A 17,443-nucleotide genomic window follows, 5' to 3' on the forward strand; every position below is an offset into this window, starting at 1 on the left:
ATTATGTAGTGGATGGAAGACATTGTCCAAGATGGCATGCAACTTGGACAGCATCCTCTTTTCAGACACCGCCGTCAGAGAGTCTAGTTCCATCCTCACAACAGCACTGGCCTTATGAATTTCTACTTCTTGTCCCCTGAATGAGGACAATTAATAATTAAATGTAGACAATTCTACATGGAGATCTCCTCCGTGATCCTGACTGCAGTCTACATACCACCAGTGGCTAATTATAAGCAAACATTTGTGAAAGTGCATGAAGCTGTCTGTGAACAAGAAACGGACCATCCTGATGCATTGTAAATTATAGTCAGTGACTTTAACCAGGTCCGTTTGAAGGAAAATTATCACTAGCATGTAATCTGTTGCACCAGAGGTCCCAACGCATGAGACTACTGCTACACTGCGATGCAGAATGCCCGTTTTTTTTCCGGAGACTACATTTTGGCAAGTTGAATCATTTGGCTGTACTTTTACTACCTGAATACAGACAGAGACTAAAGAGCAAGACGCCAGAGGTCAAGACAAGTAAGAGATGGTTTCGGGAGGCAGAGGAACGGCCACAGGATTGCCTTGAGTCAGTGGACTGGGCCATGTTCAAGAACTCATCTGAGGTGCTGAGAGACTTTGCCAGAGTCATTACAAACTTTATTAAAACAGCAATGGATGAGTGTATCCCCACAAAATCCTTCAGGGTTTTCGCCAATCAGAAGCCCTGGATGAACAATGAAATCTGGAATTTGCTGAGAGCTGCATCAGGAGCATTCAAGTTTGGAGGTCAAGAATGCTACAAACGGTGTAGGTATGATCTCCGGAAAGCTGTCTCTCAGGCGAAGTGGAGATTCTGGACTAGACTGGAATCAAAGAGGGATGCTCCACAGCTGTGACAGGGTTTGAATGCCATAATGTACGACAAAGTTAAATCTTGTGACATTGGGAACAGCAGAACTTCACTTCCAGATGAGCTCAATGCTAACCCGTTGTCATTTCATACAATGATCCTCCGGAAGAAACTCTGTATTTTCTGGCCAAGAAGGATCTCCAACCATGCCCTTCTCTTTCAGTGTCATCAAGAGGACTTGGCCACAATCATCATGAGGAAACATTGGAGATGGATTTGGCACATGATGATAAGAGAGGCCGACTCCATCATCAAGACAGTACTTCATTGGACCCCTGAAGGGTGGAGGAAACACAAGAGACCAAAGACAACTTGATGCCACATCACTGAGGCAGAAATGAGGACCCTGAATTACACTGGGGGCACAATAGAGAAGACGGCCAAGGACAAACAGAGATTGTGGACCTTCTTTGCTGCTCTAAATACCAGCTGGGTAATAGGCAGTAGCTACAAAATAAAACAAATTATACACAATCAACCTGGTCATAGTATTGGTAAATGTGGTGACTAGGCTTGTGTCAGATGCTTCAAGAACCGAATGGTTGAAGAACAGTGGCTGTTCCGGAACTTCACTACGTACACATCACTGCACCTTCTGATTACTCCTCCAGGCAGAAGGCAGTGAGCCTTCCCTTCAAACAAGTGAAGAAAGTAAGAATCCAGAGTAACAGAAGGCCATTTGGTCCATCAAACATTCTCGACTATTGAAGACCATGGCAGAAATCCTATCTCTGCAGCATCTCTGTATTCCTTGATTCCCTTACAAAGGTCCAGCGACTGTGGGCAATGTATTCAGAGGATGGGTCTTCCATTGACAAACATGTTGTGCCACAGAATTGAATTCCAAGAGTTGCTTGACTTCATTTATCATGTTATGGTTGGTCTTGGGGTCTGCAGTCTAAAACTATAACATCGAGAAATTTTCTTTCTTTTTCAATCTTTTTATTAAGTTTCAAAATTAAACATAATAGTAATAGTAATGATACATAGAGATAAGGATTACAATAATAACAGTTAACATGAACAAGCACAGATTCCAAGTAACAAATATGATTTAGCCTCCCAATCTCAAGTAACTAACCATGAAAAAGATATTTTATAAATAAGAAAAAAAAGAAAACCCCCTAATCTAAAGAAAAACTAAACTAAAAAAAAAGCTTGGGCTGTCATATTACATCGATTAAAATTATTATTTGTCGTTAACTCCGCTCCTGTATACATGAACACAAAATTTACTACAAAGGATTCAGAAAGGATCAATGTACATCATATGAAAATATTGAATAAATGGTCTCCAAGTTTCTTCAAATTTAACCAAAGGATCCATAGTACCACTCCTAAATTTTTCAAGTTTAGGCATGCTATCGTTTGGGAAAATCATTGAAATGTAGTGGGGGGATTAGAATCTTTCCATTTATATGAAATGGATCTTCTGGCTATTAATGTAACAGATGCAATTAGGTGACATGCTGACAAGGATAAACAAGTAGAGTCTATCACTGGTAGTCCAAAAATTGCAGTGATAGGATGAGGTTGTAAATTAATACGCAGAACTACTGAAATAATATCAAAAATATCTTTCCAATATTTTTCTAGAAGAGGACAAGACCAGAAGATATGTGTCAAGGAAGCTACCTCCGATTTACATCTATTACTAACAGAATTTATGTGGCAATAAAAACGAGCTAGCTTATCCTTGGACATATGAGCCCGGTGAACCTCCGTAAATTGTATCAAGGCGTGTCTGGCACACACTGAGGAAGCATTGACTAATTGAAGAATTTTTTTCCCATTTCTCTGTAGATAGAGATATTTGAAGTTCTCTTTCCCACTCTTGCTTAATTTTATCAGATGTACCTAGACATATTTTCGTAATCAGATCATAAATAATTGCTATTAATCACTTCTGATAGGGGTTTAAACCTAAAAAATTTTCTGTAACTTCAATTTGATGCAATATCGGAAAGGTAGATAAAGTAGTGTTCAAAAAGTTTCTAATCTGTAAATATCTGAAAGAGTATGATCTAGGCAAAATATATTTATTAGACAATTGTTCAAAAGACATAAAACAATCATCCATGAATAAATCACGAAAACAAGTTATTCTCTTTGTTTTCCATAAAAGAAAAGCCTGATCAATTCTAGATGGTTGAAAGAAAAAATTAGATTTTATAGAACTTGACAGGATAAATTTGTTCAATCCAAAGAATTTATGAAATTGAAACCATATTCGTATTGTATGTTTAATTATTGGATTTATCATTCGTTTATTCAATTTAGTAAGTGCGAAGGGAAGCGCAGCTCCTAGAATAGAAGCTAACGAAAACCCTGTACAGACTCCCGCTCGAGGTTCATGCATCATGGACATTGAGTTTCATCCAATTCTTATGTCCAAAACATTAAATATCAAATGTTGATTGCCCAGTAGTAAAATCTAAGATTCGGCAAAGCCAAACTGCCTTTTTTTGATTTCTGTAAATATTTCTTACTTAACGTGGGATTTCTATTCTGCTATATATATGAAGAAATTTTAGAATCAATAATATCAAAAAAAGATTTAGGGATAAAAATTGATACCACCTGAAGTAGATACAAAAATTTAGGTAAAATAATCATCTTAATAGTATTAATTTGACCAATCAAAGATAAGGACAAAGGGGACCATTTAATAAACAGTTGTTTAGCATGATCAATTAAGGGTAAAAAATTAACTTTAAATAGATCCTTATGCTTAGTCATTTTAACACCCAAATAAGTAAAATAATCAGTAACTAATCTACATGGTGTTTGTCCATAAATTGGAACTTGCATATTTAATGGGAAAAGCACACTCTTATTAAAATACAATTTATAACCAGAAAAATGACTAAATTGAGCAAATAGTGTTATTACTGCAGGGATGGATTTCTCTGGGTTAGAGATATATAGTAACAGGTCATCTGCATATAGTGATACTTTATGCGCCCCATTCCCACGAATAATGCCAAATATATTAGGTGAGTCACCAATAGCAATTGCCAAGGGCTCCAGGGCAATATTAAAAAGTAAAGGGCTTAAAGGACAGCCCTGTCTAGTACCTCGAAAAGCCTAAAAATCAGGGATCTCTGATTATTGGTAAATACAGCAGCCTGATATATACAATATATCAATTGAATCCAGGATATAAAATTCAAGCTAAAATTAAATTTCTCAAGTATAGCAAATAAATATTCCCATTCAAGTCTGTTGGATTCTGTTGGCCTTCTGTCAAGCGAAATAACACATTCTGGAGTTTTAACTGAAGTAGTGTATACACTGTACATTAACCTCCTAACACTAAAATGTGAATAATGATTTTTAATAAATTATGTCTGATCTTCGGAGACAATTTGTCATAGTACCTTCTCTATTCTAATTGCTAATATTTTAGAAAAAATTTTAGAATCCACATTCAATGAAGATATAGGTCTATATGATGAACATTCAGTGGGATCTTTATCTTTTTTAGGAATTAATGAGATAAATGCTTCATAAAAGGATTGTGGTAATTTACCCATGGATAAGGCATCTTTAAAAATTCTACATAACCAGGAAGAAAGTACAGCTCCCATTATTAACATATATTCATTTAAATTAGGAAGAGATACAAATAAAGTGTATAAAAAATTCAGAATAATCAGTGTTTGGTGCATAAACATTAACCAAAACTACTTTTTGGTTATAAAGTAAACCGGTAATTAATAGAAATCTACCATATGGGTCTGAAATTATATCATAATGAACAAATGAGATCGAAGAGTCTATAAAAATGGAAACACCTTTCACTTTCGTCGATGAGTTTGAATGAAACTGTTGTTCTTTCTAAAGCCCAAAAAAAAACGCTGATTATCCTCCTTCCTCACAAGTCTCCTGCACAAAAATAATCTGAGCATTCAATCTCTGAAAAACTTTAAAAATCTTCTTCCATTTATTTGGATAATTCAAACCATTCATGTTCCATGAAATAAAGTTAATAATATTATCCATTTTCCTTAAATAAACCATATGGTAAGTAAAGGGTTAACCAAATTGCACAGGAAACTCACAAATCAGGAAGAGGAACAAAAGTTTAAAGAGGAACCAGAAGTTACGACAATACAGACATTTTTGGAGCTTCAAGTCAGCCCAAGTGAGAAAAAATAAAGTAAAACTAATCCCCTCCCCCTCCCACAAAACCCAGAACCCTGGCCAATAGGCAGCCAGTAAACTAACTAAGAACCACCCAACCCCCATCTCTCTGACGGCAAATCTCCAATTATAAAAATAAAAACCGCCCATAGTCTAAACATTACAATTGAAATGCCAAACATAGATGAAAAAAAACAATCCTTTACAGACCATTTTAAAAGACCTGGTCTTAAGAAATAAAACAAAGTACAATCTTAATAATATTTCAAGAAAAATCAAATGATCACCAAGTCAAAGTCTTAATAATTTTCTAAAACAGATGGTTAAAAATAAAAGAAAAATAAAATAATCGAGAAAAAGAAAAGGGATATTAACATAGAGCAGACATATGCGAAAACAAAGTACCAGAAGAGTCAGCCCAAGGCCAAAGCTCTACGAATGTAAAATGTCCAAATCTATATGCTGATTATTAACTAATAAACCAGATGTATACAAACTCCAAAGAACGGTAAATTAATTAAACATCCGAGCTCGAGGAATGTTCTTCGAGAAATTGTTGTGCGTCGTCCACAATTTTAATCCATTTAATCGAATTATCAGGTACAACAACTCTTAAGCGGGCGGGGTATAACAACGCCGGGCGAAAGTTCCTTTGATATAATTCCGACATCATCGATCTAAAACGCAATCTTTCTTGAATTACCTTAGGGCAATAATCTTCAACCAAACGAAACTTAAGATTTTGATGAACGATAATTCCTTTCCAACGAGCAATTCGGATTAAGTGCTCCTTAATACTCACGTAGTGAAACTGGAGAATTACAGGACGCGGATGCAATTCTTTCAAGGGTTTTTGTTTTAACGATTGATGGGCAAAATCAAGTACTGGAGGGGAAGAGAAGACCTCCGATCCAAAGCCTTCCATTAAAAATTGAGAGAAAAATTTAGTAAGGTCCCCACTCTCAACGTCTTCACTGAGTCCTATTGTTCACAAATTCTGTCTGCGACTACGACTCTCCAAATCAATAATCTTGGCTTTATACTGCTCCAATGTACGAGTAGTCAAATTTAATTTCTTTTCCAAAGAGTTCATTCTGGAATCTCTCTGTTTCCCCGCTTCAGTAAGCTCTGAAATTTGCCGTTACCGTTTTTCGCTCTCTTTTCCAAGTGCTATCAATTTACTTTGATTCTCCTTCAACATTGCTTCCAATGTAGCGAATTTCTTGTCGAGTTTTTCATCCAGTAAATTCGAGATAGCTTGCAAAGTAAGTTGAGGCTGTATAAATTGTTCAAAAGTACCTTTCTTCTTCCTGTATCCATTTTCAATTTCTTTGCCCTTGGCTAATGCCTTTCTTTGCCTAGACATTTCCGTTGATTAAAGTTCAAATTTCAAACATATAAAGGTATTAAAGACACTTCAATATATATAATAGAAGGGTGATAGAAAAATTGAAAAAACTCCGGAGCCCAGCCAAAAATGACCTACTCCATCGAGCGCCGCCAAGAGAGTCCCGAGAGATTTAAACAGAAAACTGTACATCACTAATCACTTTTCTAAATTAAAGTAATATCATTCCCTTTTTTTGGAAAAGTTCAAACTCTTTGGATGCAGAACTCGGAGGAGACTGTTAACAACAGGACATCCGGTCTCCTGGCATTCAGGATGAGTTAGTAAATTGGATTTTACATTGGCTTCATAGGTGAACCCTGAGAGTAGTTTGTAGATTGTTGTCTCGCTAACTGAAGGCCTGTGACTAGTGTGGCGTAGGGATCGGTGCTGAGTCCATTGTTGTTTGTCATCTATATGTCAGCATTCTGCAGTTCAGCTCATTTAGAGGATGATAAGTAATATTTTCATTTCTACACTGCTGCTCTTAGAAACATAGAAACACAAAAAACCTACAGCACAATACTGGCCCTTCGGCCCACAAAATTGTGCCAAACATGCCCCAACCTGAGAAATTACTAGGCTTACCTATAGCCCTCTATCTTTCTAAGCTCCATGTACCTATTGTCACGTACCCCGTGACGGGTTAAAGAACCAGCAGAAATGGAAAGCACTCAGGAGTCCATGCATGTGATACCTGCACCATGAAATCAGCTTCCAGTGAAAGTCAAGTTTTCACCATCTTCCACTGTTATGGCTGTACACGTGTACTCCCCTAATTTTCTCAAACTTTGCTGTCAACTGGGTCTCTTGTACTCTCCTAAATAATCTCACTGCAAATTAGCACTATTTTGTCTCTCAGACTTCCATTTTATTTTTGTGTATAACAAGTAAGAATCACATTGAACTTTTTCCTTACAAGACTATGGTACAGGAACGGGCCAAAGTGTCTCGACAGAATAACAGTTTGGCATGTACAGGATAGGCCTGGGTCTGTGTTATATTGCTCTGTAACTGTACAACTCCATTGCTAATAATGAATCACACATTTATCTTCCTAATTCGCTTTAAGTCAACCGGAAAACAAAACTTTGTTAAATCAGTGCAATTACATGGTGGTGTAATGTTTTCCTTTGATCTTCTATTTTGCTTTTACAGACAGTATCTTTCAACAGATTCTGATTTCCCCTAAACATGGGATGAAAAAGGCACAGACAATCCTGAACAACATCCTAAACCGCAGATTGTACAAATGTATTGGGCAGACACAGTCTAAAGCAAGGACAATAATTAAGCAGGTAATTATTACTTTGGCTGGTAGTCTCTGCCACAGCTCTCTATATTACTCCCACAACCAGAGAGCAGCGAACCTTCCCTTGGAACAAGCTGATAATGGAAGAGTCAGCTGTAATAGTAATCCTTTTAACCCTTTAAGGCTCTCTGCTATTCAACATTATGGCTGTTCTACCTCAGCATCATGTTCCTGCACCATTCCAACACCCTTGATTCAACCTGCTCTGCCATTTTGTCATGGCTGATGGATTTCTCTCAATTTCCTGCCTTCTCCCATATCCCTTCAGGCACTGACTAATCTGCCCCAAATATACCCCAATGACTTGGTGTTCACAGCCGCATGTGGCAATAAGTTCCACATATTCGCCACACTCTGGCTAAAGAAATACCTCCTTATCTCCGTTCTCAATAGAGGTACCTCCATTCTGGTCTTAGACTCCCACACCAGATGAAACATTCTCTCCAAACCTATTCTGTGCGGACCTTTTAACATTTGTTAGGTTTCACTGAGATGCCCCTCATTCTTCTGAATTCCGGTGATTTTTGGCCCAGAGTCATCAAACGCTCCTCATATGATAAGCCTTTCAATCTCGGAATCATTTTTGTGAACCTTCATCGAAACCTCTGCAATGACAGCACATCCTTTCCTAGGTAAGGGGCTCAAAACTGCTCACAGTACTCCAAATGAGGCCTCACCAGCACCTTATACAGCCTTAACATTACATTCTTGCTTTTATGTTATAATCCTCTCCAAATGAATGCTAACATTGCATTTGCCTTCCTCAACACTAACTTAACCTGCAAATTCACCTTCAGTGAGTCCTGCACGGGGACACCTAAGTCCTTTTGCATCTCAGTTTTTAGAATTTTCTCTTCATTTTGAAAATATTCTACCCTTTTATTTCTTCTACTAAAGTGCATGACCATACCCTTCCCAACTCTGTATTTCATCTACCACTTTGTCTATTCTGCCACTCTGTCTAAGTCCTTCTGTAGCCTCTCTGCCTCCGCAAACTACCTGCTCCTCCACCTGTCTTCATAGATATCCATTCCATCATCCAAATTAAAAAGTGCAGTCCCAACACACACCCCATGGAACACCACTTGTCACCGGCAGCAAACCAGAAAAGGCTCGATTTATTTCCACTCTTTGCCTCCTGCCAATTAACCAATGCTCTATCCATGGTAATATATTTCCTGTAATACAACGGGCTTTTAACTTGTTAAGCAGCCTCAGTTGCCACAACCCTGTGAAAATCCTAGTAGATAACGTACTCCAATTCTCATTTGTCTATCCTGCTTGTTATTTCTTCAAAGAATTCCACCAAATTTATCAGGCAAAATTTTCCCTGAAGGAAGCCATGCCTACCACACCCTATTTTTTCATGTGCCTCCAAATACCGGAAACCACATCCTTAACAATCAATTCCAATATTTTCCTAACCACTGAGGTCAAACTAATTGGCCTGTAATTTTCTTCCTTCTGCCTCTTCCCCACTCTTGAAGAGTGGAATGACATTTGCAACTTTCCAGTCCTCTGGAACCATACCACAGTCCATCGATTCTTGAAAGATCAATACTAATGCCTCTACAATCTGTTCAGCCACCTCCATCAGAACCCTGGAGTGTACACCATCTGGTCTACGTGACTTATCTACCTTCAGACCTTTCAGTTTCTCCAGCACCTTCTCCCTAGTAATGGCAACTTCACTCACTTCTGTCCCCAACACGCTCAAACTTCCAGAATACTGCTAGTGTCTTCCACAGTGAAGATTGATGCAAAATACTTATTCAGTTCATCGACCATTTTGTTGTCTCCCATTACTACCTCCCCAACATCATTTTCCAGTGGTCTAATATCTACTCTCCCCTCTCTTTTACACTTTATATATCAGAACAAACTTTTGTTGTTGTCTTTTATATTATTGGCAAGGTTAGTTTCAAATTCTATCTTTCCTTCTTTATGACTTTTTTAGTTGCCTTCTGTTGGTTTATGAAAGATTCCCAATCCTCTCACTTCCCACTATTTTTGCTGTATTAGATGTTCTCTCTTTGGCTTTTATTTTGTCTTGGAATTCTCTTGTCAGCCAGGGTTGCATCATCCTGCCTTTAGAATACTACTTCCAGCTGAACTAAAGTCAGTAACAATTGTGTCATACTCATCCAGATACAAAGATGAATCTCTGAACACAGTCCAGTCTACCAATTCAAAGCAGTCCTACAACCACTCCTGTGCTTCCCTTGTCCATACCTCCTGGGTCCTCACTACTGGTGCTGTAGTCTTCAGTCTCTGCCTATTCTCAGGGAGTAGAAGTACAGCCAGGTGATCAGACTTTCCATAGTGAGGGCATGGAAGAGCACGGAGAGCATTCTTAATGATGGTGTAACAGTCCAATGTGTTGTTCGCACTGGTACTACAAATAATCTGTTGTTGGTAATTATTTAGTGAGTTTTTCAGGCTGGCCTGGTTAAAATCCCCCAAAATTATGATGAAGGCATCAATTTCTGCTGTTTTCTGCATGTTGATCCCATTGCTCAGATCATCTAAATCCTGTTTGACACTGGTTGACGTGGAAAGTACACTGGTTCCAAAATGATCACAGAAATCTCCTGCCGCAAGTAAAATGGATGGCAATTGATTGCAAGACATTCCAGGTTTGGTGAGCAAAATTGGGTCAGCACTGTACGTTTGTGCACCAAGAGGAGTTGATCATGAGGCACACAGCTCCACCCCTGCTTTTGAGACATCAATAGTCCCATCCTGACAGTGTATAGTAAACCTGACAATCTGAATCACTGCACTGCATATGGAAGGGGTTAACCAGGATTCTTGGAAGCAAAGGATGCATGAGATCCTAATGTCCCTCTGATACAGCACCTTAGCTCTAAGATCTTCGATTTTATTTTCTGTATACTGTATGTTTGCTTTGCCAGCAAAATAGTTGATATTGTGAGTCTAAAGCTTCATTTTTTTAAACGCACTTGTATTCCTGACCTGCAGCCACGTTTCCAACATGGAATCCAGTGAGAAATACAGCTACAATCAGCTTTGTTTCCATTGGTTTTAAGCAGTGATAGTTTATTCAATTGCATTGCAACATCTTTATTGACTGTACAGACCTTGGATGTATTTGTGATTCCCATCTGTATCAGGCTGAAATGGGAATATTTAATATCCATTGAGCTCTGGTGCTGCTCGAGATCGCCACTCAATAGGTGCCCCAGAAGTCCACATAGACTGGTCAGTTTTCACCGGCTCCTCTCTCATAACTCCGCAATTCCTTTTATTCCACTGTAATATTGATATATGTGGCATTAGCTTCTCCTTCTCAAATAGCAGGGTGAATTCTGTCAATTGTGATCACTGGCTCTTAAATGTTCCTTTACCTTAAGCTCTCTAATCAATTCCAGTTCATTGCACAACACCCAATCCAGAATAGCTGATCCCCTTGTGGGCTCGACCATGAACTGCTCTAAAAAGGCATCTTTTAGGCATTCTACATAATCCCCTTCTTGAAATCCAGCATCAACTTGATTTTCCCAATCTACCTGCATATTGAAATCACCCATGACTATCATAACCTTGCCCTTTTAGCATCCATTTTCTATTTCCAGTTGTAACTTGTAAGCCACATCTTTGCTACTGTTTGGGGTCTTTTTAACTTTGCAGTTTCTGAGTTCGACCCACAATGATTCTACAGCTTTCGACCCTATGTCACTTCTTTCTAATGATGTGATTGCATTTTTTCCATCAAAGCCACCCAGTCCCTCTGCCTACCTACCTGTCCTTTCGATACAATGTGTATCCATCGACGTTACACTCACAGTAATGCCCACAGTGTCCTACATGCTAATCTGTAACTGTGCTACAGGTTCATCTACCTTATTCCATATATTGTGTGCATTCAAATATAACAACTTCAGTCCTGTACTCATCACCCTTTTCAACTTTGACCCCCTCTTACATTGTCACTCATCCCATTGACTGCAATTTTGCCCAATCTTCAGCCTGTTCATGCAGTCTCACAACACACTGCCTCTATTTGTCTGCCAACTGCCCCATCCTCAGCCCTGTCTCTCCAGTTCTCAATATCTTGCCAAATTAGTCTAAATTCTCCGCAATGGCTCCAGCAAACCTGCCTGCAAGGATATTGGTCCCATTGGGTTCAGGTGCAACCCCATTCCTTTTGTACACAGCTTTCCTGCATCTATCCTGTGAGCTCTCAGTCTGTGGATTTCAATAGGACCTCTTGTTCCTCTAACCTCAAATCCACATTTAGTCTGTTTAATTTCTCTGCCAACTCTGAAAGCATTCTTGTGCAGCTCTTCTACAATGTCATGCATGTCCTTTCGCCAGTTTAGGAGACCAAAGCTGGATCAGACTCCATGCGGGATTTCATTTGGGTCTAAGACAAATGCAACAACATGTGTCCACTGTCACTTACCCAGTACTCACTATGATCTTAGAGAAAAGGTCAAATTTCCTTTTGCCTTTCCTAATTTCTTGCTCCACTTACACAATGGTCTTTACTGCCTTGTTACCCAATCCGACCGTGCTTATCCCTTAATATGTGTTTCCTTGCATATAATCAGCTAAATCAGCCTCTATTCTAAAGTATACTGATGTGGTATCAGACGCATGGGATGTTTGGCTTGTGGTTACAATACGTGCTATATGTACGTTAGACACGCTCTCCTCATTGCATACATCATCCTGTAACTCATCAGCTGTATCCCTGGTTACAGACTGTTCTTTCACTTTGTAAATATTTTCATTTCCCCAGGGAAATGACCTTCCACATCGCATATATGTTTAATTACTCTCGGTGTTGCCTTCCAAGTTACTGCTTCCAGCTGAACTCATCTTGTCCCAGACAAAACAATGGCAGTTTCAATTCCAATTTTCAACAATGGAAGCAATTCATTTCTTCAGCTTTACAACAGACTTAAGGGTCAAGCACTTCAGGAAAACACTGTAGAGCTTTTCCGTCCAACCCAGTCAGACACAGCAACACTGACCATTCAATGCTTTGTTTCAAATCTAAAATACACAACATGAATCAACAAGCTGCTCCAAGCTGTGGTGCTTTTAATTTCTCAGCATATCCAAAAGCTGATGTTCATTTAGTATAACTACTGAAAAATTTTGCTGACAGAAAAGTAGTGCAAAACTAATCCAAAATCTAAACAGAACATTTGCCTCTTACCTGCGACCATATGGACTATTAAACTTGGGTGACGTGCCCACAGCTCCAATGATTGCTCCAAAAGTCGATCCTTTCATTTGATCCTTTATCAGCAATTAGCAAACATTCAACTAAGCATTATTGAGTGTTATCTCAGCAGTCAGCAAACAATACAAGCTCCACCAGTCCCAAGCTATAAACTGCAATGAAATAAACAAGAATACGCAACTTACTCCCTTCGATTTACCCCACCTCCACTCATGTAGCCAGTTACCATCATAAACATAATAAACCCCATAGCACAAAAGTACAAAGCAGACAGAGAACAGATACATTGCTCCTACAATAATTTTTGAACAGATTTTCTGAAATGCTTCATTTTTTTCAATCTCTCTCTGTTATACGTTTATTGAAGTAAAACAATTGAAACCCCTTTTCTAACAAGTATCATTAGCCCCTCACTGACAGCCAGTGGACTCAGCAATGAGAAAACCACCTACCTCAAACTCCATATATCTAGGGTTGGTATGACTTGGGCCCCACCAAAACTGGGAAGTTGGGATGTCTGAACCACTGGAACCCTGGTCTGTGTGAATACTGTGCAAATACTGCCCCCATGCAATTAGCTGTTGACAAGAAATAACAGATGATGCACTGCATACAATTATAAAGAAAGTATATTTACAAACGTCAGCTTTATCAAACAGTCAGCAGGGAAAAGAAAAGAAAAAAAGATAAAAAGGGCCGATTGCAGTTAACCCAGTCCAAATGTGCACATCCATTGGAGCTCATCTTTAACTCACGTGCTGGACCACGGTCTGCGCGAAAGCACACACCATTTTCCGAATGTCGCTGGAAATCCATCTTGAACAAACAGGCTCCCCCATGGGGGAACTGGTCCTTCCTCCTTGAAGCTTTTAATCTGAACAAAGCACCTTGTGCAACAGGGATGGCATCCTCAGCCATCTTCCCTCCATCTTCTCCCAGCTTCTGCCAAAAAAACCTCAACCCACACCACAGTGTCCATTACAAAAACCTCTCCACGCAGTGTTTTCTTCAACCTTCTCCCAATTCCACCATCCTGATTGGCTGACACAACATTCCTAAGTGAAAGATACAGCCTCTTATCTTTAGCTCAAGCCCAAACATGCTAAAAGCAGAACAGACTGCTCTTACAGAACTGCTGAAATGAAATACCTACAGCATCGTAAAAATCTTAACCAGGGCGTTACACAATGAATGCACATAAATAAGCAACGGGACTCATTATATTTCCTTGGGAATAAAAGTCCATAATTATTGTTACTAATTCATCAACCATTGATAATCTCTGCTCAAAATTATAATGGCATTCGAGAGAATTTGGGCATATGCTCTCAAAAACGTTTGGTGTCCCTAGACGGTCATTTATAAAATTACAATCCCTGTAGGCGTTGACTGTCACAGACCGTGGTCACTGTTTTATTGTACATTGGATTTTATTTGTACATTTACAAATTTAATCAAACTCACTTGAAATGTTCTCTCTCCATCAGGAGGAGTTTGATGATCTGGAGGCTAAAGTGATTGCAGCTGTTCCCTCAGAACCTGTGGATGTTCAACTCGAGGCAAAAGATCTCATTGTAAATGTGAGTACTGGCTCGTTAATGATGGAGAGGAGAGTTCTCCATACATCTGGCAGATTGTGCCATTATGGAACCAAGCCCTTTGGCCAGTCATCAAGTACCATTTACCTCATCCTACCCTCACCTATTTTATTCTCCACATGTTCCTATTAACTCAGTACAGATTCCAGCACTCACCTGCACACCAAGGGTACAGTACAGTGGTCAATTAATCTACAAATGTGCACAGTTTGGGAATTGGGAGAAAATCTGAGACCCCGAGGAATTCCCCTTGGTTACAGGGAGAGCCTGCAAACTCCACATAGACAGTCCCTGAGGTCAGGATTAAACCCGGGTTACTGACTCTGTGGCAATCACCAAACACCTGTGCACACATCTCATTTGATTCTTCTCTCATTTCCGTCAAATCCCCCCAGATCCTATCACTTACTCACACTGTAGGTGTAATTTACCACAGACATTAACCCGTATGTCATTGGGATGTTGGGGGAACTGGTGCACCTCAGGGAAATTTGCGTGTTCACAGGGAAATTGTGTAATCTCTGTACAGGAGTTTGGGATTGAGCCTGCACTGTGGAACTAAGAGGCTGCACTTCTATTAACAGAGTAACTTTGATAATCGATGGGCTTGCGACCAATGCGATAAAAAACACAGTTTGTTTTATTTTGTGGCTGTTTACGAGAGAGTAATTTGTTTTTTACTGTGAATAAATATAACTAAAATTTCTCACACTAGGTTATTCCAATGAACTACGGGATGAAAGAGAAAAACCCCATTAATAATGTTCGATTCTACCGCAAGAATAACCCCGACAAGGCCTTCCCAATCAGAAGAGAGCAGGTAACCTCCCGAGCATCAGAGGTATAAACACATCTGGCTGCTGAAGCAGTGTGTGAACTTGTTTCCTTCCAGCCTTGCACCGGCCACTGTTGGGGGTGTGACTGGGGCTCTCATTGTGGGCTTTCCAGTCTTTTCAGTTTGCTTTCCAGCCATCATAGTCTCTGGAGATATTGGCCGTCTCACTGGGATCCAGCTCTGAACTTGGTGTGTCTGTGATCTGAACCTTGCTCCATTGCTCTAGGAAGCTCATTGTGGTCAGTTGTCATAACAGGATAGTTTGGACAGGCTTAACGTGCATTTCCTGGACTTTATAAATGTGGGAGGAGAATCGTTTGAAACATAGTCGAACGGGGCTTGCCAGGATTGAAGTGAAAAGGGTGTTTTCTTTTTGAAACTGTAGAACTGGGCGTTCAGTTTTAAAACTAGATGGATGCTCATTTAAGAGGTGAGGCAAAGCCCTTTCTCTCAGTGATCATGCATCCTTGGAACTTTTTTCTTTGAAGTAGAGAACTTGAGTATTTTTAAGACAAAGGCATGATAAACTAGTGAGTGGTCACTGTGGGTAGTCAAGGTTGTGGATTGGAAGTTACAACAGATTAGTCGTGATCTTACTGGAAGGTGCAATAGGCTCGAGGGACTGTGTGGCCAACAACCTCGTATGTTTGTATATCTCCTCGTGGTTGTGGGTATTAATCTCTCTCTCTCTCTCTTTCTCTGGTGCCCACCCAGGTATCTCAGATACTACCAAAGAAGTTTTCAGAGCAGCTGATCCAAGCGTACTGCAAGAAGACCGACAAGAAGAGTGTGCGAGCTGCACGGAAACACTTTGCCCAATGGTGTAGGAACAGGAAGTTACCCAAGTCATGGGTAAGAAGAGGAAGTTGTCTCAGTGCTACTGTAATGGTTTCTGCAAAGTCGTTCGATAAAATTATGATGCATATCGATATGGGAAATGCAAGCAGGCTTTCTAGATTGGGTGAGATTAAAACAAGAAGCCATGGGTTCAGGAAGAAAGGCAAAATGTTTCAGGAGCTCATGATGGGAAGCTTCTTCACACAGAGGGAGATGAGAGTGTGGAATGAGTGGTCAGCAGAAGTGATTCAGGTTTAGTTTCAACACTTATGAGAAACTAGGTTAGGTATATGGATGGGAGGGGTATATAGGGTGATAGTATGGGCACAGCTCAGTGAGACTAGACAGATTAATAGTTTGGCATGGACTGGATGGGCTGAAGGGCCTGTTTCTGTGCTGTAATGTCATGTGACTATCATGGGCATACATACCCTGCATATAGATGCCACAAAATTAGCTTTTTGCTGCTCTCTGCCTCCTGCCCAATGGCAACGACAGGAAGAGGGATAAGGTGCTGAATGATCTCACTGTCCTGAGACATTGCCTCTTGCAGATGTTCTCAATCCTTTTTCCGTTTGGCTGCTATACTCCGGAAATATTGGTGTTGGTTTTCGTCTGCTGTGGGTGTGTGAGCTTCTCCAGTCATAGTTTGACGTTTGTTATGCAGGGAGACTGTGGAAATGTCCCCTTTCCTTCCTCAGAAATAATGGCAAGGAGAAGATGGGTGGGAGGGGTTTGCAACCTGAGGGGGTGGAAGGGGCTTTCGTTGAAAGGTGAAATCAGTGTGGATTTGGAGGATGTGTGGCAGTGCAAGGAAATTATTTTTCTTAAGCCCTTTTCAAGTTTAAATAACGTGAAGTGATTTTCTTTTCCCTTCAGAATGGTGGGTAATCATTGCATGTTTGTATCCACCTGCAGGATAGTGATGATACTGACCCTGCGCCGGTGTTGCGACAAGCCCAGGAGTGACGATCAATCACATCGTCAGGCATGGAGCGATAAAGCTGTTTAAGTAGAAAGAGAATGTTGTAGCTCTTCAAATAGGAAGAGTAGGGAATTTCCTGTGCATCATGTAATTGTTTTATTTCTCGTCCTTGTTGGTTTAATCTCGTAGTTTCCTTGATTATTTTCTGATTCCCAGTTAACAGAGCGCTTGCTTCAATAGTGAAAAGAAATCTTCGTGTGAAGAAATTGAAATCTAAATGATTTAGC

At 39.8% G+C, this 17,443-nt stretch overlaps 1 protein-coding gene across 1 annotated transcript in view; it reads left to right on the plus strand.

Moving 5' to 3' along the window:
- The window catches only part of LOC134357761 (deoxynucleoside triphosphate triphosphohydrolase SAMHD1-like), a 69,717-nt gene extending 52,517 nt beyond the window's left edge, over positions 1–17,200 (plus strand). Inside the window, exons 12-16 of the mRNA XM_063069393.1 lie at positions 7,593–7,732; positions 14,449–14,541; positions 15,275–15,379; positions 16,109–16,246; positions 17,150–17,200. Of these exons, the coding sequence (XP_062925463.1) occupies positions 7,593–7,732; positions 14,449–14,541; positions 15,275–15,379; positions 16,109–16,246; positions 17,150–17,200 (527 nt within the window). The remainder of the gene's footprint in view (positions 1–7,592; positions 7,733–14,448; positions 14,542–15,274; positions 15,380–16,108; positions 16,247–17,149) is intronic.
- Positions 17,201–17,443: the final 243 nt, after the last annotated feature.

The sequence above is a fragment of the Mobula hypostoma genome, chromosome 2 (assembly GCF_963921235.1).
Source record: "Mobula hypostoma chromosome 2, sMobHyp1.1, whole genome shotgun sequence".
NCBI classification, from domain to species: Eukaryota; Metazoa; Chordata; class Chondrichthyes; order Myliobatiformes; family Myliobatidae; genus Mobula; species Mobula hypostoma.